The following is a 22834-nucleotide window of genomic DNA, read 5'->3' on the forward strand; positions in this document are numbered from 1 at the left end:
GAGGCAGTCAATTAGGAGTAAACAGAGGAAGGCAATGGGGCTCCTCGGAAGGAGGCAGAGAGAAGCCACGCCCTGAACTCTGTATAAGGGGAATGTGTGGGAGGGCTGGTTTGCTGAAGGCAACCGCTTGGATAGTTCCTGTTTCTTAAAGCTCCTGTTTCTTGGTTCGTGTCTTGTTTGTTTTTGTAGCTATAAATTTGGCAGGCGTAATTCCAGCCTCTTGCCGTTTGTAAAGGGGTTGTCCCTGCCTTTTCTGCAGGGCCGGTAGCAGGCTGGTACAGAACAACATGTATGCTCTCATTTAAACACAGTTTAAAAAAAGCAAGTGGGCACATTTCAGCTTTAAATGTCTTGGAATGAGACAGTCAATCAGTCAATGAGGCTCAAGTGTTCTATCTACCTGATGATAAGCTTCAACGTGCCTACATATCTGCAACTTAATTTTCACTGTACTTTGTATGTTTGCCTGTGACAGAGAAGAACTATTCTTTGCCTCCTTATAGGAAGAAGATAAATTGGTTGCAGGGTATATATATTGCTACTGCTTGTCGGCACTGGATATTGAAATCCAACCTAGGCAGAATAATAACGGGACAGTAATTTCATCCCTCTTCTTCATATGTGAATGTACCATGTGCAACAATATTTCAAGGCAATAGCTATAGCTCGCTAAGGGAAGGTCAGCTATTTTTGGCTGCTCACGCCAGCTAAGGAAAATACTGTAAAGATGTTTCAGGGAGTGTCCCAAAATAGAAGTCTATCTTCATTTGCTAGGGGTTGCAGTTTAATTGAACACAGATCCAAGCCATAGCATAAGCAACACTATTCTTAACTAAATTTATCTAAGGAGGACATTTCTCCCCCACCACCCTGAAGTATATATTTTAGATCTATCAGTTATTTTTAAAGAACAAATCAGCAATGAAGTTGAGTGTTGGAATATTTTTTGGAGGCTTCTTTGGAGCTCTTGGGATTTTGTTTTTTCTGATTGCTTTTGGGACAGACTATTGGCTTCTGGCTACAGAAGTTGGGAAGTGTTCTGAAGATGTGAATCACACTAGGGTTAGTATACTTTTTATTTCTAGGAATAATCTCTTGCAGTGGTATCAGAGATGTGTCTGTTTGGTCTTGTTTAGAAAGACCATTGAATGCATAAGGAACATTTTGATTTTAATATTAACCTCAGCCAGTAATATTCAGGAGGTTACTTTCTCTGATTTCTATTTTGGTCAGTAATATACAGAATTAGCAGGAGTTATGATCAATCCACCATAAAACATAGAACATGAGTTCATACAAATGTATGATGAGTTTTTAATTTCTTATGTGCAGGAAGAGACAATTATGTTCCACCATGAGGGTTTCTTCTGGAGATGTTGGTTTGATGGGAAGATTGATGAGAATCCTAGCAGTATGTTAAAGTTTTGGTACAGTAAGTAATCTAGTTTAGACTTACTATGCAGAATGCTTACTTACATTTTAAAATTTGTCTGCTTTAATAAGTTCTATCTGTAGAAGGAAACCTTTTTGTATGGCAAAATGGATCTTCATGAGTATTTTTATTATCCTTCTCTCTGCTGGGTTTCTTTGTGATTCTTTCGAAATCTGTTCTAGAGGATTCCCAATCTTCAAGATCAGATATGTGGGTCTGTAATGGATATTATTCTGGACAGAGGTTGAAGAAGGCTCACAGTACCCCTTTTCTTTAAGCTGCTTTATATTCACAGTATTCAGGAGAGGTTCACTTCAACCACAGAAAGCAATGGTTTGCGACACTCCAACATAGCAATCCACTAAAAACCCAGCATGTTTCTTCTAGGAGTATGATCCTGTATGCAAACATAAAAGCTATAATCTTAGAACACTTATAAACATGCCTGCCCAAATGCATTCTGCAAATACTTCTAGCAATGCTTCACATAGTGATATAAACAAGATTGAATAGCAACTTCATGTTTGTGCTTGTGCAAGAGTTGCACAAGGACTTGAATGAAATGAAAGAACTTATTTGAATATGTTTTCTTTTTTCTCATGCACTACTCTAGAGCAAGGTGTTTTGTAAGTAAACAACAGACAGAGCCTTTCTATATAAATATCTATGTAGATTTGCACAGATGCCAACTCACTAAGCATCCGGTATTCCTAAGCATTGTACATAGAGAACTAGAGAAACATAAAAATATAAAGTTATGTTTATAAACTGTTTTAATCATTTGGGAAGTATAATAACTGTATCGATTTAAGTTCCTCTTAAATATTTAAAGTATTTATGGAAATAAGCGTTGCCCATCTTTCCATAAAAAACCTAATTGCTGTTTGTAGGACCATAATTCAAAACAATTGCATCAATAAAAACTCTAAACTATAGCAAAGTTTTACCTAACATCAAAAAATAAAAACAAAGCACTAATGTCTCAAATGTCTTTCTCTCTTTCCCTCTACCCATCCACCTATCCACTTTTCAGGCAATTCAAAAGCATCCTCCTTTTTCCATGCTACTCTCCAGATTCCAAATGGGAGATAGTGAAAGTCCTAAAATGAAATATTAGGACTCTAATAGAACAAAGTTAGATGGAGACTTGTCTACTGAATGATTTTTCGATGATAGAATATTGGAATTACAAAAAGGTTATGCAATGTACTGGTAGTTTAAATATTAGAGAGACTGAAGAACTTGGGAGGAATAAGAATGCGTGTTTATGTTTTTCTTACACTTATGTGATTTCCTTATAAGGATCTTCTGTAATATAGGCATCTGGGTATCAGGAAAAGTCAATGAATGATATTTTGCATTTGTTTGTTTGTCTTAAAAATTTAAATATAGACATTTCACTGGGAAATGGCTTGAATTCTCTAGGGAAGTCCTTTACCGCTTCTGTTTCACTCTGAATCAGTTCAGAGTGAATCAAGCAGTACTATTACTGCTACCAAAACTTCCTCCAGAGTAGTGTTTTTCCTACAGTTGCCTTTAGCTAGTCCAGATCATGTAGCATATTTTTATTTTTAAGTGTATATGCTACCTGACTCCTAGAGACTGTGCGATTTGACACTGACACCATAGAGCCCTACAAGAACTATTTCATTAAAAGAATGTAATTCTTTTTTCTTTCCATTATATAATTCAGAATCTTGGATCTTAAACATACAGGGTCAATTATTCATGCACCTAGCATAAGCATTCTAAAATTGGGGAAATTAACATGTATAGAAATGCAAGTTAATAATTTAGCCTTCGTTACTGTTTTTCAGCGAACCAGTCACCTTCTAAAAACTGCACCCATGCTTATCTCTCTCCATTTCCTTTCTTAAGAAATTCCCATAATTCAACCACCTATAATTCTGCAATTAGTAAGTATTCTTTGTTGCAATTATGATATTATGGCTTTACAATTCTTCAAGTTCAATTCCAGAACTGCTGTTCAGAAAGCACAGCAGTAGCAATTGCTCTAAGAATTATAAGCAGATCATCACTTCTGCCACTGAAGCCCCATTTTGGAATTGAAGCCACAGTGTTGCATTGTCCTGGGATGTTGTTTCTTGTGTGAGTAGATCCTCTATAGTCATAACTCATTTATGATCACCAGAGTCATCAGGTTGGATTCTGTGTTCAGATGGGTCATTGTTTTACCAGTATGTATAATTTTTATTTTGGTTTTTCTCCCTAAAAGTCTATGTGATACTTAAGGCACATTTCTAAGGTGAGAGTAAATAGCATTGTCTTAAACCAGGTTTTGTGTGTGTGTGTGTGTGTGTGTGTGTGTGTGTGTGTGTGTGTGTTTGTTTGTGTTTCATTCCTGGCAACAGCTTTGAATAGGTAATCTGATTTTCAGTGATCTTATTCTTATCACATCTCATAATCTTTTCTCACCAATAAAGAAACTGATATCTAAAAGGAGCAAGAATGGCTCAAGGAGACACCAAAATTCTAGTATCCTGACTTGTGTGATTGGAAGGGTGGGGTAGATATAATCTGAGAACTCTGTGCATATATTCAAGTTCATAACGCAAGTTCATGCTTAACAAAGAAAAAAAGAGTGAAGTATTTCTAGGGAAGAACTAGTCTCATGGAGGTTCAAATTAAAATTAATTTGTCAAAAACAACACTTTACTGCTAGCTGAAAACAGATGGCCAGTATCCATTAATAGTGTCCTTTTATCACAGAAATTGAATCCAACATTTTTAGGCTGAAAATTGCATTGTGCCTTTAAATAGCATCTCAACAGTTACACCTAAAAATAAGGTAAGACGAAAATTGAGAAATGGGTTGAGTGGGGTTAAAAAATTAAAATACACTAAATTAAATCAAATTATCTTAATAAGATATTGGTGATATAGTTCCTCCCAATAGTTTAGTTTCATAGATCATATGAAAAAGGTCAAGAGCAACATTTTGAGAGGGGGTGGTGGTGAAAAAGTCAAGACAACATAGCACTTCTTTTTTTGTGTTATGATATCTTAAAAAGAGAATGGTGTGGCATTTTGATTGCTTGAGTATCATCTTGCCTATTTTTACCTCCACCACAAATGGTCTTTTATATATTGATCAAATATGTGATTGGTAAAATTTCAAACCGTGGTCACTGTATTGGTGGTCACATCTACCCGACCCACTAGAGCAGGGAGGCAAGGAATGTTGCAGGTCCTGTCCCCTAAGGAATGCATCTGGTAGGACCCAGAAGAAGGGCCTTCTCTGTGGTAGCTCCCTCTCTCTGAAACATCATTCCCTCAGAGGTTAGACTGGCCCCCCACTTTAGTACTCTTCCAGAAGGCACTGAAGACCTGGTTCTACCAGCAGGCTTAGGGAACCCAGAGTGGGATAAAGTCCAGCAAGAGGCTAGTTTAATGTGTATTATAGCTGGGGTGGAGGTGGGTTATTATATTATTTTATTTTTCCTGTTATTTTATTTTTATAAGGTGTTTTTCTATTGATGTAAGCTGTTTTGAGTTGCCATGGGCAAGTAGGCAGCAATACAAATTTTCTAAATAAATAAGCAAGCTAGCAAGCAAGCAAGCAAGCAAGCAAGCAAGAGACCTTTTTGGGGGATTTTTTTTGCACCTTCTGTGTTCCAAACCCAACTCTTTGGAAGAGCTTCCTTCTCAGATTTGGAGGGCCCCACTCTATTACCATTCCAGAAGGCTATGAAGACAGGCATTGAGCTAGAATAGGAGTGAGCCCAGCAAATGTAAATGTAGAGTTGATAAGAAACTATTTGTTGTGATGGCATATACCATATGATATTGTGGGGTTTTCTGGCTTCTATTTTATGGAATGTTGTTGTGAGCTGCCTATGTTGATCATGCATAAAATAGGCAGCCATACAAATTATTTAAATGGGACTTCTGGTTTTGTGTCACAGTGGGATGGACACAAGAAGGCAGGGCCCTGCCTTCCGTGCCCAATTTCGCCCTGCTGGGGCCCCTAAAAAGGGCCTAAAGTTGCCATGAAGAGGCAATGAAGAGGAGGCGTGCCTTGTTGATCATGGAGAGATGGCGGTCTTTCCATTCGATCCAAGGAAAGCCCTCCAAACTGGCAGGGGAAAGGCTGGCTACATTCCTGTGGCTGGCGATTAGCTGATGACAACCAAAAAAGAAAAAGCACCAATTATTATATCGTAAACAGCATGTTTGGAACTGGGTGAGAATATCGATCCTTTCTTTACCATTTTACAACTGAATTTCCTGGGAAAAGCTTCCAAGAAGCTAAAAACCTCTGAATGTGAACGGAAACAGTGTTTTAATTTTAATTTTAAAGCCACAGTTTTGATAAATTTGAGAACTGAGATAACTGTTAAGATTTTCTCTTTGGAAAAAAAATATTGAGGTGAAATATAAGAAATCAATCCTTTGTCTTAAGAGTGGAAAATGGACTTTGAATGACATCTAGTGGTGAATTTGTGTACAGCACTATAATTTGTTTCCTGGCTGCTTGGTGACTTCTAGCTTGGGAGAACAGCTGGCAATAAAGGAAAATATTTTGGTATACTTATCACCCTGATCTTCTTGGATTATAAATACCTACTGAGCTTGGACTTTTAATCCAAAAGCTAGTGGGACAGAAAGAAAAAATTGATTTTGGACTATTTATTTTTATTTATTTTATTTTATTATATTTATATATAATACACCTGGCTGGGAGAGACTTTTGAGTTGTTTTCAAGGAGGTTAAACATTTTGAACACTTTGAACATTGTGTATTACAACTTTACCTGACTGACAATTTTTGGATACCTGAGACAAAGGATCACTGTAAAATATTGTTTTCAGGACTGGATCTATACTCTGGGACCTATTGGATTATAAAGGCTATATATAAAGACCAGAAAACTAGATGAAACTTTGATCTACTCTTACTGAGACTGGTGATACTAGAGGATCTCCAGGAATGATGCCTAAAGAAAAAACAAACACCTTTAAGAAGGAAATATAGTCTATGCTACAACTAATTCACCAAACAATTGTTGCATACAAAGAAGACATAAACAGAAGCCATAGTGAGACTAAAAGCAACAATATAAATGAGCAAATCTCCAAATTAAATCTACAACTGGAAAGTCCCCAGACAATGACTACAAAGTATGAACAAATAAACCAGAAATCAGAAGACAAAGCAGAGGAAATGGATTTAGAGACAGAAGAGATACAAGAAGGGAAATATAAATGACCATATACAAACAAAATACTGCAAGACTTAGCCATAACAATGAAAATGCAAAAGACTCTACCCCTTAGGTCTACAAAATACATCTGATGGCAAGGAAGAAGATTTTTAAAAATGGAATATAGAGCTGTTAGGGGAAATGTTACAACTTGAGAGAGAGGGAATGAAAAGAGAAATTGAGGGAGAAGGAAACTGGGTGTTGCTTAAGGAATATAAATGGGTGGAATTCCCTGCCAAAAATACCCTACCTAAATTGTCTTCCTCATGCCAAGCAATTTTAAAAAAAAAATAGAAAGAAAATTCCTGGGTGATTTAATTGCCGTGGCTTAGAAAGCTATTTGGCAAAGAAAGAAAGAAAGAGATAGATTTAAAAAACAGAAAGATTTGATCTTTTAGAGGGGGCATTATAAGTTTAAATACTTATTTGAATAAGATTAAAAGAACAGATGACCCTTAGATATAATTAGACTTTTATAATTAAATATATGATTTAGAATTAAAATAGCATTTTTTCTTCTTTCTTTTTTGATATGTTAAATATGAAAATAGGAGGATTGGTATGAATAAAACTTTTAGCTATGTAATTATTATTGAGAAAATCATAACTGACAAATATATTTGAAATACTGATGGGAAATTAAACCTTAACAAGAACATGAAAAGCAGGATAATGATTCATGAATTGATATTATTGTTATTTTTATAATATTAATAAAATATGATGAAGATGCTTATATCTAACTTTGTATACATCAATAGTACCAAACATTGTAACTGTGTAATGAGGGGGAAATGGAAAAAAATGAGGAAGAAAGGAGGATCAGGGAAAAAATACTGGATTGTGTAATACTGAACAGATTTATATGGTTAATGTCAAATATGTGAACCCATACAACATGTTGTTTATTAAGCACTAAAGATTGTAATTCTTAAAAATCAATAGAACATTTTAAATGTACAAATTCTTTAAATAAAAAAACCTTCATGAACTCCTGTTATAAAAAAGGTCAGCTAGATGAATAAAAAAATCCTGAGAAACATTGAGCCATCAATCACATTGTTCATAAATTAGGCCGATTTCTGCAAAAAGGAAGCTATTTGACTAAAGAAACTCTTATCCTGAAAAATCATCTCCTTTCCTCTTCCCAAACAAACTTTATTTGGTTATATAAAAAGTAACATAAAATTGCAAATTATTGAATACAAAAAAAAATGAATCTATTCCTATTCAGTTTTCTTGGAACCTTTTCCTTTACAAAGAAGTAGAAAGAAATAGGTAGATCAAATATTGAAGACAGTTAATTTGTAGACTCCTTAATAATTCTACTGGAAGAGAAAACATACTGGTTATGTCTACCCTTAAGAGCAACCTGAGAAGAAGATTATTTTCACATTTTGCAATCAATCACTCAATAACTCAAACAACAGTCAATCCCCTTCTTGAGGGTACTTCTAATTCTGCAAGTTTTATGATTCAGTGAAAGACATTAAGAAAAAATTGCTCTTCTGACTGGCAATATCACTATGATAAAAATGAAGCTCAAATACCCATTCAGTCCTGTTTGTTTTCCTGTTCCCAACAAGCTCTTTTATATTTTTAGCCTTGTGAAGCATTGCCAAAACTAGAGCTGTGACATGCTGGAGAAAAAAGTTGTGATACTTAGTTATGGAAACTATTCGTATTGCAACAACACAAAGCATGTGGATTTGAAACCTGTAGCACCACTTTAGTGAGACAGGCTATAAGGAAAAACACAAAGAATACATATGAATGCTGTATGTCATAAATGTGAGGTAGGACACAAAAGTGAGGCATAAAGAAAAATTCGTGTATTAGTTAGAAGAAGAACAAGGAAATGGAAAATGTCAAACCACACATTTACCCTTGGAACACCTTAGTATAGCTTCCGTTACAGCTAACCACATATGTCTCGCTTGTAGTTGACCACAGACATAGCACAGAAAACTTAGAGGCTAGCAAGACACCTGTGACCATTGTTAGAAGCAAGGTTGCACTATACAGTATTTAGCTAGAATTTTGCACTGCAAAGGGGGGCTAGGGGTGAGCTAGAAGGGGGCTTAGAATTCATGTAACCAATCAGAATTCATAAGTTACATTTCTGTGTTCTGTGACTTTTGAAGACTATAAATGTACTTGCTTGTTTCCTGGAAAGTTGTTCAGACATTGCCTTTGCTTTCTAACCTGAACCTTTTGCGCGCAAAATAAAACAAACTTCTTTTGATTCCGAGGTCTGAGTCTCTTAATTCTGCAACATTAGTGCATTTTTGGCCTACTACTTTGGAAATAGCCTAAATATAAATATTAGACCAAATTCCACTTTATTTGTTGATAAATTATATTGTGTAAATATCACACAGTGAAATAATAAATTGCTTCATTTTGGATGGCTTACAAATTTAATGATAATGATAAATTATTATTTCTGTGTATATGAGAGCAAGTGCAGAAATCTATGGAAAAATTTGGGCCCCAAATTTAAAGGAATATTTAACTTTCCAAAAGTAGCAGATAATAAGTTTCCAGTTCCTTAGCCATATTGCTCCCTGAATAATATTTCTGATCACAAAAAAAGAAACAAAGATGAACTGTTTCTACATCAGTTTCTCAAAAACAAACTAACAAAATAATTTTGACTGATTGCTTCTTATGAATGACAATCTTCAAACTGAGGAATTCTGCCCAAGATTCTAGAAAATGTTAGAGGCTATAGTTTACTGTTAAGGAAAGAGGCTATAGTTTGTATATCTTATTTTGAAAGATCCCATTAGATACTCAACTGTCCTTCAGCAGTCGGGTGCAAATAACCACTTCTTCAACCAGAAGATGTAGAAAACTATAATAAAACACAAGATGAGTTTCTTCCTTGTATTCATATTAAATTGTGTTTAGACAAGTGTTCCAACCATTCACTTACATTTTTATATTTTATATCAAAATAAATTTTTGATCTGCCATCATAACATAGCTAGAAGTATATATTTAAAATAAACAAAATTAATGTATAGATTCATAATCAAAGCATACATAATCTATTTTATAGTAAAGTATAATTACTTATTGAGAGGATACTGCACCAAGGCAGTTGGAAAATAAGACATGGTTTTATGTAATATTTGCAATTGCAATTGTGTACATGATGTAAATTAAAAAAAAATATTTTTCTTGATTTTGTATTTAATTTATATGCCACCCATCTCACTCTGCAAAATGACTCTGGGCAACTTGTTTAGGTTATACCATATAAACAGAGTATAATAGCAAGTGCTGTGACCAAGATTAGATTCTAACAACCCTTTTTTTTTAAAGGACTGTCATTTATACATTAAGAAACATAGCAATCCTAATACATTTACAGTCTTTTTTAGAATTAAAATTATTTGCATTACAGTGTAAATAAAGTTTCATTTAAAATCTTAAAAAATATTGAAATAGTAGTACTTCCTTTATTAATAAAATATGTGGAAAATTAATTTATAGAAGGCTCATACAGTTTAAACTATTTTATGCAACTCCATTCATAAAACAGTAGTTGAAAATATAGTCTAAATATTAGTATTATGAATAATTCTAAACTGTTTTTATTGTAGTGGGATGTACATTTTAGTTGTATACAAATGGTTTCATACTTACGCCTTTTCACAATAATTTAACATTTTCCTACTTTCATAATGAATAAAATAAATGGATTTCCATGATTCTAGTTTTTATAAAGAGTTTCTTAAAAATAGATGCCTAATTAGTCAATTAGTTTATTATTATGAATATTTGAGGGGAAGAACAACATATGTTACCAGACTCTTAATGCATTGATCATTATCCAGAACCTTTATTATTATTATCCTTAACACAATGATTTTTGATATTTGCTTTGAAAAATACACAAAGAAATGTACTGTCTGAATAGCTCTAGTTATTAGCAATTCTGACTTTTTTTAGAATTCATATTTTGGCTTGTCTTTCCATTGATACTTTCAGTTTGGATTTTAAAACCATGTGTAAATACATTTTGATGAATATACAGTATACATTTCTTAAAAGCACTCAATTCTGGTTTTCAACATTTTTGTGACTTATCTTGGCTATGTTTTAAACTTTTCTTTGCATTGTCTCTAGGCTCTGTTTCTACTTTAGTAAGATCAATTGTATCTGCTAAAACCCTGCAAATATCTTGAAGAATCTTGGCTATAGTTCAGCACATTATTTTATAAACAATTTCCATTGGCCAAGAAAAAAGTGAACTGATTAACCACATGTCTCTCCAGCAGATACCAAGCAATAGGGATTCATAACACTTTTCACATGCATCATTATATTCCAAGATGATCTGATAGTATTTGGCATTCCTTTCTAATGCAGGACATATGGTGCTTTAGATTACTGATTACCAGGAGGCTGTATTGGAATAAATGTTCAGATTGCTAATAAAAAAAATGCCAGGGAAGGCTGAACAGATTTTGTAAAAATTGTCTGTTATTCTCTAAAATCTCTTTTCAATATTCTTCTGTCCCCATTTCCAGTTTATCGTGGTTTCTGGTCAATTTTCATGCTCCTTGGAGTGGTCACTGTGGTTGTTGCTAGTTTCTTCATCATCTGTGCTGCACCTTTTGGTAGTCACATCCTCTACAAAATAGGAGGAAGTTTTTTCATTGCGGCTGGTAAGTTTCACATGTTAGTTGTCTCAAAGCAACATTCCTTATCCTAAAATTGTAGGCTGTGTGGTTCAGGCCATAGATGCAATGCAAGGACCCAGGGAGGGTTTTGAGTACTAAATATAAAATACCTTGGATATCTATGGGAATGTTTCTTGAAAAAGCCTCATTGAAGAAAGGGTTAACATTTTTTTTAAAAAAATATGTGTATATGTATATATCCCAATCATTCTATGTCCATGTATTTATCTATCATAAAATCCTTATTCTTCACAATGTAATGCATGCCATTTTCAAAATATATCCAGAAGATAATCTAACCTCCACATATTTTGTGGGACAGCATCTAAGAATGCCTTCTTGTTTATGTAGTAAGGAAGTAATCCATTTAGGAAAGTACTCTTGGAATTGTGGTAGTTTCTTCAAGAAAAAATATCAAAATTTATTTTGAAGCCTTTGGAAAGACAATAGAAAACCTAGTTTGAACCTAATTCTCTCCTTCAAGATCAACCCTCAAACTTTGTCTCCCTCTCCTGACAGACCAAGAAAATAAGAGCCTTACTTCCAGTCATTTCTGTCTCTTTCAGAAACAACTCATCAGGTGTTTCTGCAGAATACATGCATACTTGTTTAGAACCCAGATCTGACATCCAGGACCCAAATACGTATCTTTTCTTTCCCTTGTTCCATTCTTTTGGATTGATCTGTAGTTCTGTGTAAATATTTCTGTTACTACATGCAGTCATTTTTATTTTATTATAGATACTATTCTTACTCCTCCTACTCAGTCCCCACTTCTGCCACAAATTCAGGGTCTTGAACAATTAATTTTAGCCTTGTTAAACTATGCCTGACTCAATAACCAAATTACTCTACAACATTATCCTTAAGTGATTCTTCATCAGTTGCTCCATTTCTATTCCAAACTTTGGTTCTTACAACTTTCTGATAAATTCTATACCATCCTGTTTCAGAATATAGACACTTTGTTGGATTTATATTCCATCTGTCTCCTTGAAGGAATAGTCAAGGTAGCCTTAACACAAGTTTCATTTATCTTCTTAGCATTTTCCTTTCCCACAAATTTTATGGAAATAATATGCTAGTGGCTGGAGTACTCCTGGCTTTCTTCTCATTTATTAATTTCAAAATATAGTAAAATATTCTATAGATTTGAAATTATCTAAATTCAGAGCAAGCTATTCAAAGTACATGAGTCTCTGTAAGCATTTAATGGCCTAACCAAGAGATTATGCTATGCACAGAACAGGAGAAATCTGACTCAAAAGAGATGTTGCTTATGTACTGACGATGTTGGATAATAGTTGTATTTAGAGCAATCCTATGTGTGTCTGCTCAAAAATAAATCCTGCTAAATATAACGATGGAGTTTTACATCTAACCATCCAACTCTTCAATGGAATAACCCTATCTTTTTTCTTAGCTTTCTGCTCCTTATTTATGTCCCTCCATATCACTTCATGGCTGTTCGGAGGATCAAAGTCCTATGACCTTATTTAAAATACTGCAGTTGAAACATATCATTTTATTTACCTCAGCTAAAACATGAAAGTACAGATCATGGAATGTGTGATTTAGAAGACTCTCTTCTAGCTCGATCCTTCCTAAATTCTGTTCTTTTCTACATTGGTTCAGAGGTTAAACAAGAAGGAAAAAGAAGCTTTTTTAGCAGAGGTCTTTATTTGATTATTTTAAATCAATAATCAAACATGCAAGGAAATAATGGGAGGATGGATGTATGTTTAATTTTCTCAACCCACATAATTTATCTTGTTTTGAATTGCTGTCCCTTCATATATTTTCTCTAACACATGTACAAGAAAGGCTGATTTGCATGTTGTCTACTAGCAAAACATGCAGATCAGCTACCATTTCAGAGCCACTGTGTGACTTAGTCTTTTTTATCTTCAGGCTGACTTGTCCTTAGATCTTTGTAGGATTTGATTGAAGCTGTGTGAAGTGCATGAAGCGCCTTGACAGCAGAACAGTCTGTTCTTATGAGATCAGAAGATGTCCACATACATCCTGCTGACAAAGCCAACAGAAAGAACAAAGTCTAGAATGATTTTTTTAAAAATTAAGGATTTTAAAATCTCTGTAGTACTAATGGAACTGGGAAGATCAAGAATTTGTTCCAGCATACAGATACTTCTCTTAGTCATTTATTTACTTTTGAAAGAAGCAGAGGTATATAGGAATGAAGACTTCTGCTAATCCCTGCTTCTCATCCCTATGTAACCTTATACCTTGTGGATAAAATATGGGTGCCCCTGAAAAATGAAATAGCAAAATGAGTAATGGTGCGGGATGAAGAGAAACAGAAAGACGAATCCTTATTTATCCAAATCTCTCCTGAACTCATTGTTTATGTTTTTGAAGTAATGTGTTCCATCCCTTTGTGATTCATTACAGCTTTAAGACACTTACATTTACTAATGAACTGTCCAAGCAAAGGGTCTTAACAGGTTGGAACAGAGGAACTATGTAGCAATCTCAAAGGTTTCCAAAAATTCATATTTTTATTGAATTTAATCATAATCACTGGGCTTGAATGGCAATGGCCATTTGTGATTATCATAATAATGGAACATTTTTCTCCCAGAACAATAAGTGTCATTTGGCGCATTCATCTTGGTAATAAACTAATGGTACAATTAAGCATTCAATCTGTTTTGAAAGAAGTCATGTAAATAATGAATGTTTAAATCAAGAATTGGAGCATCTGGTCCTCCACTGGTTTTTGGTAATCTGCTCTTCTCAACCTCAACCAACCTCAACCAAAAAATGATGGGCCAAATATTTTCTCTATTGGATGAATAGATAGATATCACAAATCTATGTGCTGACCTTCTAAAATGATTGATTGATTGATTGATTGATTGATTATATTTATATGCCGCCCTTCTCCCTAAGGACTCAGGGTAGCTCACAACAATAAAAACTAAAAAGAACATGAAAATACAAAATTTAAAAAATAATTAAACAGTAGATATGTTCAATACGTAGTAATTTAACCCCATAAAACCAAATTTAACACCATAGTCAGTCCAGGCCCGATTGTTGAAACATCCATGTCTTCAGGTCACGGCAAAAGGACCAAAGGTCAGGGGCCATCTGCAGCTCCAGAGGCAGCTCATTCCAGAGGGTTGGCGCGCCCACAGAGAAGGCTCTCCCCCTAGGGTTCGTCAGCCGGCATTGCTTAACTGACGGAACTCTGAGTAGGCCAACCCTGTGGGAGCGAATCGGGCGATGGGAGGTTGACAATGGCAGCAGGTGGTCTCACAAATATTTATTTATTTTATTTTAATTCCATTTATATCCCGCTCTTCTCCGAAGACTCAGGGCGGCTTACAAGCTTAGCAGTAGACTTCATTCTATGTATATGCCTGCTTATTAGGGCTTTCACGCCCCCCCAAGCGGCATTATTACAAAGTCAGCTTAATTGCCCCCAACAATCTGGGTCCTCATTTTACCTACCTCGGAAGGATGGAAGGCTGAGTCAACCTTGAGCCTGGTGGGATGTGAACCTGCCTAGCACCTTGAATCGCACCCGGAGGACAACCGGAAGCCAATGAAGCTCGCGCAGGAGTGGAGTAACATGGGAGTATCGAGGAACTCCCATAAGTACCCGCACGGCTGCATTTTGCACCAGCTGAAGCCTCCAGGTGTACTTCAAGGGCAGCCCCATGTAGAGAGCATTACAGTAATCCAGGCGAGAAGTGACAAGGGCATGGGTGACCATGCATAGGGCATCTCTGTCCAAAACCGGGCACAATGACGCACCAGGCGAACCTCTGCAAAGGCCCCCCTGGTCACAGCAGTTAAATGTTCTTCCAAATTAAGCTGTGAATCCAGGAGGACACCCAAGTTGCGAGCCCTTTCAGAGGGGGGCAATACCTCCCCCCTATCAAAGAGATGGAACATGTTGGATGATACGAGATGCTGGTATTCACAGCCACTCGGACTTGGAGGGGTTGAGCCTGAGCCTGTTCCTCCCCATCCAGACCCGTACCGCCTCCAGGCACCGGGACATCACGTCAAGGGCATCACTGGGTTGGTTTGGGGTGGAGATGAACAACTGGGTATCATCCGCATATTGGTGATACCTCACTCCAAAACCACGAATGATCTCACCTAGTGGCTTCATATAGATGTTAAACAGGAGGGGGGAGACAACCGACCCCTGAGGCACCCCACAAGAAAGGGGCCTCAGGGTGGATCTCTGCCCCCCTGCCAATACAAACTGCGAATGGCCCAAGAGGTAGGAGGAGAACCACTGTAAAACAGTATCTCCCACTCCCAACCTCTCGAGCCGTCGCAGCAAGATACCATGGTCAATGGTATCAAAAGCCGCTGAGAGGTCAAGTAGGACCAGGACAGAGGAACAGCCCCTGTCCCAGGCCCGCCAGAGATCATCTACCAGTGCAACCAATGCTGTTTCCGTGCTGTAACTGGGTCTGAAACCGGACTGGTACGGGTCCAGATGATGCTGAGTAATATATAGTATAAAAACAAAATTAGAACATTGCTCCCTATGTAACTAGTAAATAAGTTTGCCAATAAATATTTCTTTAGTTGTCATTACATCCATCCATAAAAGATTCCTACTAGAGTAGAAGACAAGGGTAGAAGCAGACTTGGATTCTAGTTCATTTTTAGCAAAATAAACTTGCTGGGTGACATCGGGTCATTTACTTTCTTTCAGCCCATCCTTCCTTGCAAAGTAGTTGTAGGAAAAATGGAAGGAGAGAGTATCATGAATGTGGGGAGAGTGTCATGAATGCTTCCTTGCGATTCTGAACAAAATGGAGGATAAAAATCTAACAATCTATTCTGTGAAATTGTTATTTATAGGATTGTAGAATCTGTTTTAATGGTTTTCTAAATTTTGTAGATATTTCTGAGTGCCATAAATATTTAGTAAAACATTCTTTCTTCTCCATCTGTCAGGCATCCTATTCTCCATGGTGGTTGTACTATATGTTATCTGGGTCCAAGCAGTGGCTGATCTCAAAACCTATGAAGCTGAGAAGAAAATTGACTGTTCAAGTTATTCTATGTATGTACGTTATGGCTGGTCTTTTATACTGGCTCCAGTTGGAATATTTTTTGCTATGTTTTCTGGTATGTTGTTCCTCCTGGTAGGACGTACAATTTATCTGCATTCTGATTAGCTGGGTAACTGGCGCTTGAAGTATTAGTGTGTAGTGAAGTTGTGGTAAAAATGTTTTTTATACATTGGTATCCTTACTACCATAGAATGCTCATGGTACCATTGAAGATTGACTTAAATGACTAATGTAATTTCATATTTCTATTCAGTAATACTGGAAGTGTGATGCTTAGGTTCAGTGAAGATTGCTTCACAGAAACATGCTCAAGATTGTAGCCATTGTTTATATATTCTTCTCATGAAGGACATAAAAATCGTTTCAGAAATATAATGCTTTCATATTTCTTCAAATATTCCTACATGTAGTAACATAAAAAAATATGTAAAAGAAGTAGGTGCAGGCCAATTCAACAATTCATTATTGACAGTAGCAACTTAATGAAGGAACATTTACAATGAAACTAGGTCTTCTCTCTTGCTGCTGAAAGTAAGGAAAAGATTACAGGAGAGACCTTTTAGGTCACCCTTCTCAATTAATCTACAAGAAAGATCCCAAATTTCATGTCTTTAGCAATAACATTTTAATATTATATAATAATATAACAATACTAATTTCCAGTAACAGGCACATTTTTAAATTCAATATAGATCTGAATTTTCTCTATCATCAATATATTTTTCCAGTGTAAGGATCTGTGTACTTACGACAGCTAATAAATAAGGTCTGATCATTAATTAGCCTTGTAGTCAAATTGTATACTTTTCTTAGGCACAAAGAATGCAAAATTATATGGGGAAGTCCAGATGCAAATACCTACATTGCTCATGAAAGAAGTGCCAATTTTGGTCTCCTTAAGAGTCATCTGAGAAGCAGTTTGGACTATATGTTGTCCTTCATTAGAATATTGTTTGAATTGGTCTTGCAACCTTACTGAACAAACAAGTGTCCCATGGAAAGCTTACTCTATTTGTTTTTGTTTCAATTCTCAGTATTAGTTTTGCTATGAGGAACCAGTTCTGTTCTTAAAAATAATTATCCATTTAATGCTTTAGCCAATGATACTGTTCAGTATAAATGCAACAAATCCATGTGGTCTGAATCATGAACAGCTCATCCAAAGGAACTACAAAAGATGATGGATAAAAGTTATCGAGCTCAGCCCATTGCAAACAGCAGCTGTTTTTGCTTACTGCGGCATCAAAACAATGCATGATATAATAATTATTATTTCATTTTTACATCATGTTTTGGTGTCTAGTATGTTTATAATTTGATCCGTTTGATCACATTGTTTAAGCTTTTGTCCGTCAATCACCTTTTCATAGTCCACTTGTTGTTTTACATAGGAAGGAAGGAAGGAAGGAAGGATGGAAGGAAAACCTATGATGGATATGTAGAAAGGGTGATCATATGGAATGGAGAATAATGATATTTTTAAAAACTCATATATTACCACAGCACACTTCCCATGTTGAAGAAGCAAAACTATATTGAGTTTCATTCTTATCTAGACTACAGTTGATTCGACCCACTTGTTTTTTCTCCCAGATTGATAAAAGCTACTCACTACTTGCAACTTGAGCAGAAGGCCCCAGCCTTACATATGGTATCCTTTTTGTTCTGGCTCAGGATGATAGGCTTTCCCCTTAATAACTTAATCTACTGTAAGACTGAAGTACTATGGATAATGTAAAGGGGGCATTGAAGGCTGCTTCATGTATTACTACCATTGCCAGACAATGCATGTTAATATTCAGTTAGGGTAGATGAGGAAGGCCAGGGAGGAGGTATTAGAAATATTACTTATATTTTTCAAGCCTGGAGCCAGGTCTACATTTCTCAAGTCTACTATTGCTCCTTTTATTTCTTATCATTTTGCAATCATTCACTTTTTAAAATTAAAACCATGCTTTCATTGGAAAACTTGTTCCATCCTCTATTTTTGGTAATAGCAAGAAAGTATGTCTCTTAACAGTCTGTTTACATCTCTTTCGCTATAATATAATCCCCTCTTTTGATTTTCTCTCTTCTCCTCTTACCACAGTGGTTCGGTGTAGAATTAAAGCCAGCACGATTATGTTCTGATAAATATTTAAAGTGACCATTTTTATGGAACTTCTGTCTTCATTTTTCCAAAGCCTTCTCTGTTGTCTGAATACACTACCAGTATAGGAGGAATACCTGTATGCCTCAGAATATGACTAGAGGCTGGCTAGTCAGGGCATCATCTATTCACCAGGAGAAAGTGATTAACAATTGAAAGTATGCCAAATCTGCTTCTTGCAAATAGGAGCAGATTTCAAAGATAAAATTTTTATCTCATCATTTGCGGCAACATATGATAATTGGATTTCTTTAGGAAAATACATATATATGTATTTGACATATGTTTTCTATGAAAAAAAATTAGTGTATATGTTCCCGTTTTTTTAAAAAAATAAACTTAATGAGGAAAATATTTGTATAAAAGAAGGTTTTTCTTTTCTTCTTGCTCTCTGTTTCTCTCCAAATGATGGTGCTAAATTTCATTATATTAGCAAAACATAAAACTTGCTGTTTGCCTGGATATGCATTTTACTAATCTGGTTGTTATGCATTTATTCTTCCCATAGATCTCAAAGCTGGTTTAATGTTCCATACTATTTCCCACTCTATGAAAAAGCCAAGCTTCCTTATCTCCAATTGCTTTCAGATCCAGTTGCCTTTGGATCATATGCTTTTACTAGGAAACTATTCTGACTCATCCAATAAATTTGATGGAAATGGCCTTATTTAGACATCTACCTACCATTCCTTCAGCCTTCTGATTTGTTTGCTGTCCTTAGGATTTTTCATTAATATTAATTTATTGTCTGGCTGCTGGTGATATTTTTCAGTAACATTTTTCTAGAGTTATTTTAAAACACATGACCATTTTCATGTAATGTTTTATATATGAGCATTTTTTTTAAAAAAAATGGGTCTTGTGGGCACTATATATGAACAATGCTTAGGAAAATGTCTATGGCAGGGATGGGGAATGATGGCCCTTTTTTGACTTGTGGACTTCAACTCTCAGGATTCCTGCCTGTGGTCTATGGGAACACTTCCCCATCCAGCTGTTTGACAACTGAATACAATGAGCTTAACTACTGAGGTCCGTGGGCTTAATTGAAAGACCCAATAAAAAGTGGTAATTCCCTATAACGTGGTTGCATTGAGGCATCTGAATGGTAATTCCAGAAGTGTATAATAATTTCCCAGGTTGAGATTGTGGTAATGGGAAAAATAAATAATAAAAGCTTTATTTTTTTAAAAAAAAATAATTTTCTTTTAAATATATATTTTTAAAAGAATGCAAGCAATAGATAATATACTTACAATCTTAAAAGATTATGGGCAATAAAATTAGAAAAGCAGATATAAACCATGCTATATGAGTGGATAGCCAAGAAATCTGAAATATCAAATATATTCTAATACATAATTAAAAGCTTATAATATAATAAGACAGTCCACATTCATTTTCTAATCAAAATATGTCTTTGTGAAGCTTTAAATGTAAAGTGGATTGAAATTTTATTGCATAATAACAGTAAAAAGAAACTGTGTAGTGCCTCACAGTGAAGCTATGAAGTGGTGTTATAATTGTAGTTTTTCATATAATAATAATAATAATAATAATAATAATAATAATAATAATAATAATAATAATAATAATAATAATAATAATAGACAGATAATTAGCAGAATGAATGTGAGCAAGATAAGTTACATTGCAATGGAGAAATTCCCAACTGTTTTTCCCTTTTACTCAAGCCATCATCACTACTATTAATGTTCACCTATTGTTCATTTTCAGGAGAAATGACATGCTTTTTGGATGCTGATTTTTTGACAAGGCAGATCAATACACAGTATAATAAAAAGAATTATTTGGACATACCAGTACAATACACACATTGATTCTAAGGACACCTACTTAGGTAGTTAATTACTGACTTGTAGATGCCCACCCACACACCCCAACTATCAACGTATATTTTCTTAAACTATTATTTTTTTCCTTCCGTTCTTGTAATATATTTGTCTATCTAGTTCAGTATTATTTATTCTAGTTGACAGCATGTTCCCAGAGCCTCATGAAAACAGTCATATCACTTAATCACTTGAATTGAAAATGCCAAAGACTGAACCTGGAACTTTCTGAGCTGAGGAGGATCGTGCCATAATCATGACATAAGCAATCCATGTAGAAATTGAAATTTCAGTATTTTAAAACATTGAAAAAGCATGGGAGAATTACATGAGAAGATATCAGGTAGGGATGAAGGTAGGGAAAATCTTTTCCATTCATCACCTCTTGCAGTTCAGTGACTTTACTTCTGAATTCATGCTGCAACATATTTCATGGAACTATTCCTCCATGGTATACTTGGCAGCTATTTTAAGTTCAGATCATATTACTCCATTCAACATTTGGCACCCCTGTTCCTGAGTTGTACGGGACTGATCTTATCACAAATCATCTCACTGTTTTTTGTTCTCCAGAATTAAAGCTGACAGCATGATCCTTATGATCCTTTTTTTCTTGGTATGTTATTACTTTTGTAACAATGTTTTGCTAGCACCACAGGGGAAATTCAGCACAGTTGTCAGTCAGATAGAGTGAATTATCAGACATGTTAGCTTTGCCTCTCACTTACATTTGCTTAAGAGCTTATAAGTTACAAAGACTGTTTTTTAAATGCTAAATTGAATGAAATGTCCTGTCAAGGATATTTGAGAATGACATACAGAAATTTTTCCAGTTTCCAAACACTCTGTTCTGAAATACTCTAGTTTACATAATCAATATGGTTGGAGATCTTCAGTTTATTAATGATGGTGAGGTGAGAATGAATGTTACCCTTTCAAAATATGAAACTGGCTTCATAATGCTATGTAGTAACTATATTGGAGTGGTTTTATGTATATGTATATGTATTTGTATATGTATGTACACACACACCTATATATTATACAGATTCATTATTTTCCAAACATATAGAACTACAATAAATATAATTCTCAGTCTACTTTCCTTGGAATTAGTTGTGGTATGACACATTTGGAAATTTTGTCCAAGGCTGACAGGAGCCTCAAGATCAGGAAAAGTCGTATTATACAAATTCATGGGCTATAGGCTCTTAGTGGCTATGCTCCATGATATTTGAATTAAATCTTGGATATTGGATAGCACTGACTGCCAGATGCTAAGGATTAAACAAAGGTTGACAGACACATTTCCATTGCATCAATGATTGCAACCACTTCAACAAACCTTTTGAATTGGAACAGTGTGTTAGACACTGTGATGATACTATCCATTCTAACTAGGAATATATTAATGTGTATTTTTTTATCTAACAGACTTGTTTTCTTGCATCAGTATATAAAATATTATACCTTAATGGCAATCACAATTTGTCTAACCCCTTCCATACAGTATAATAATGAAGTGACTCATTCTTCCCAATATTGATATTTCCATAATATTTGCATATTAGTTGCATGAAAACTCTCCTGAATTCTGAATGTAAAGCAAATTCTAAGTAAAGGAACCATAAGCAGAAGCCAAAAGAAATTGTAGTGAGGAATCAAGGGAGTGTATTATAGTGATGTAAATTTCTGACATCAATTTCTCAAAATCACATGTAGAATTTGGGGAAGGAAAGGCTTTATGTCTATATATTTTCTTTTTATGACCCTGTAATCCCTTGCTTCAGGGTGGAGCTGGGGTGACTGGAGTTGATACCTGACCTCTATGCAGAGTTCACAGCAGATATTTTCTCTTTGTGCCCTGATAGAGAAACATTTGTCTCTGCCTAGGATTGAACTCTTAACCTTCTGAGTGGGAGGGGAGCGTCTTCACCTCTCGTCCACTGCACTACTCAGAAGATTTTATGTACACAAATCAGTGTAATTCCTTCTTCATTTTTGTGAATTCTGTCCATGTTGGGTATGCTTTTCCTTTTCCCTTTCAAATTCAATGTTTGATAGCAAGACGTAACCTTGGGCATAAGTTCATTAAAAAACCCCAATACCTTTTTGTATGTTCAGTCATCAGATTTCATAGAACCATCCATCTGTGCTGTAATAGACATGTATCATCAGCATATGTCAACCTGACTGTCTCCATTTATTCTGTAAGCATCTGCCTTTATTTATGTTAATGTATCTAATATACTGAATATATGTAGCTCAGAAATGAACTTTTGGGTTCTTGCTGTTGTTTAGGCTTGGTTGCTCTCCAGCAGATGTTTCATTAACAGGCTAGGTAATGTCATCAATGCATGGAAAATGTTTGTTTGGAGAATAATGAGCTTAAACAAAACTAAAAACCCAATA

At 35.2% G+C, this 22834-nt stretch overlaps 1 protein-coding gene across 1 annotated transcript; it reads left to right on the forward strand.

Moving 5' to 3' along the window:
- The first annotated feature begins 806 nt into the window (after positions 1-806).
- On the forward strand, positions 807-21601 carry TMEM182 (transmembrane protein 182). Its single transcript, XM_083363027.1, has 5 exons — positions 807-1062; positions 1333-1432; positions 3250-3348; positions 11199-11336; positions 16302-21601. The coding sequence occupies exons 1-5, from the start codon at positions 922-924 to the stop codon at positions 16523-16525; spliced, it is 702 nt and encodes a 233-aa protein (XP_083219153.1). The 5' UTR covers positions 807-921; the 3' UTR covers positions 16526-21601.
- The last annotated feature ends 1233 nt before the right edge of the window (positions 21602-22834 follow it).

This window comes from Vipera ursinii (genome assembly GCF_947247035.1).
Source record: "Vipera ursinii genome assembly, chromosome: 4".
Lineage (NCBI taxonomy): Eukaryota > Metazoa > Chordata > Lepidosauria > Squamata > Viperidae > Vipera > Vipera ursinii.

Excerpts from the sequence above, each read along its gene's own strand:
- TMEM182 (XM_083363027.1), top strand. The coding sequence starts at position 922 with ATGAAGTTGAGTGTTGGAATATTTTTTGGAGGCTTCTTTGGAGCTCTT. Across the intron at positions 1,063-1,332 it reads AAGATGTGAATCACACTAGG|GAAGAGACAATTATGTTCCA; the intron begins GTTAGTATACTT and ends TCTTATGTGCAG. Across the intron at positions 3,349-11,198 it reads CACCTATAATTCTGCAATTA|TTTATCGTGGTTTCTGGTCA; the intron begins GTAAGTATTCTT and ends CCCCATTTCCAG.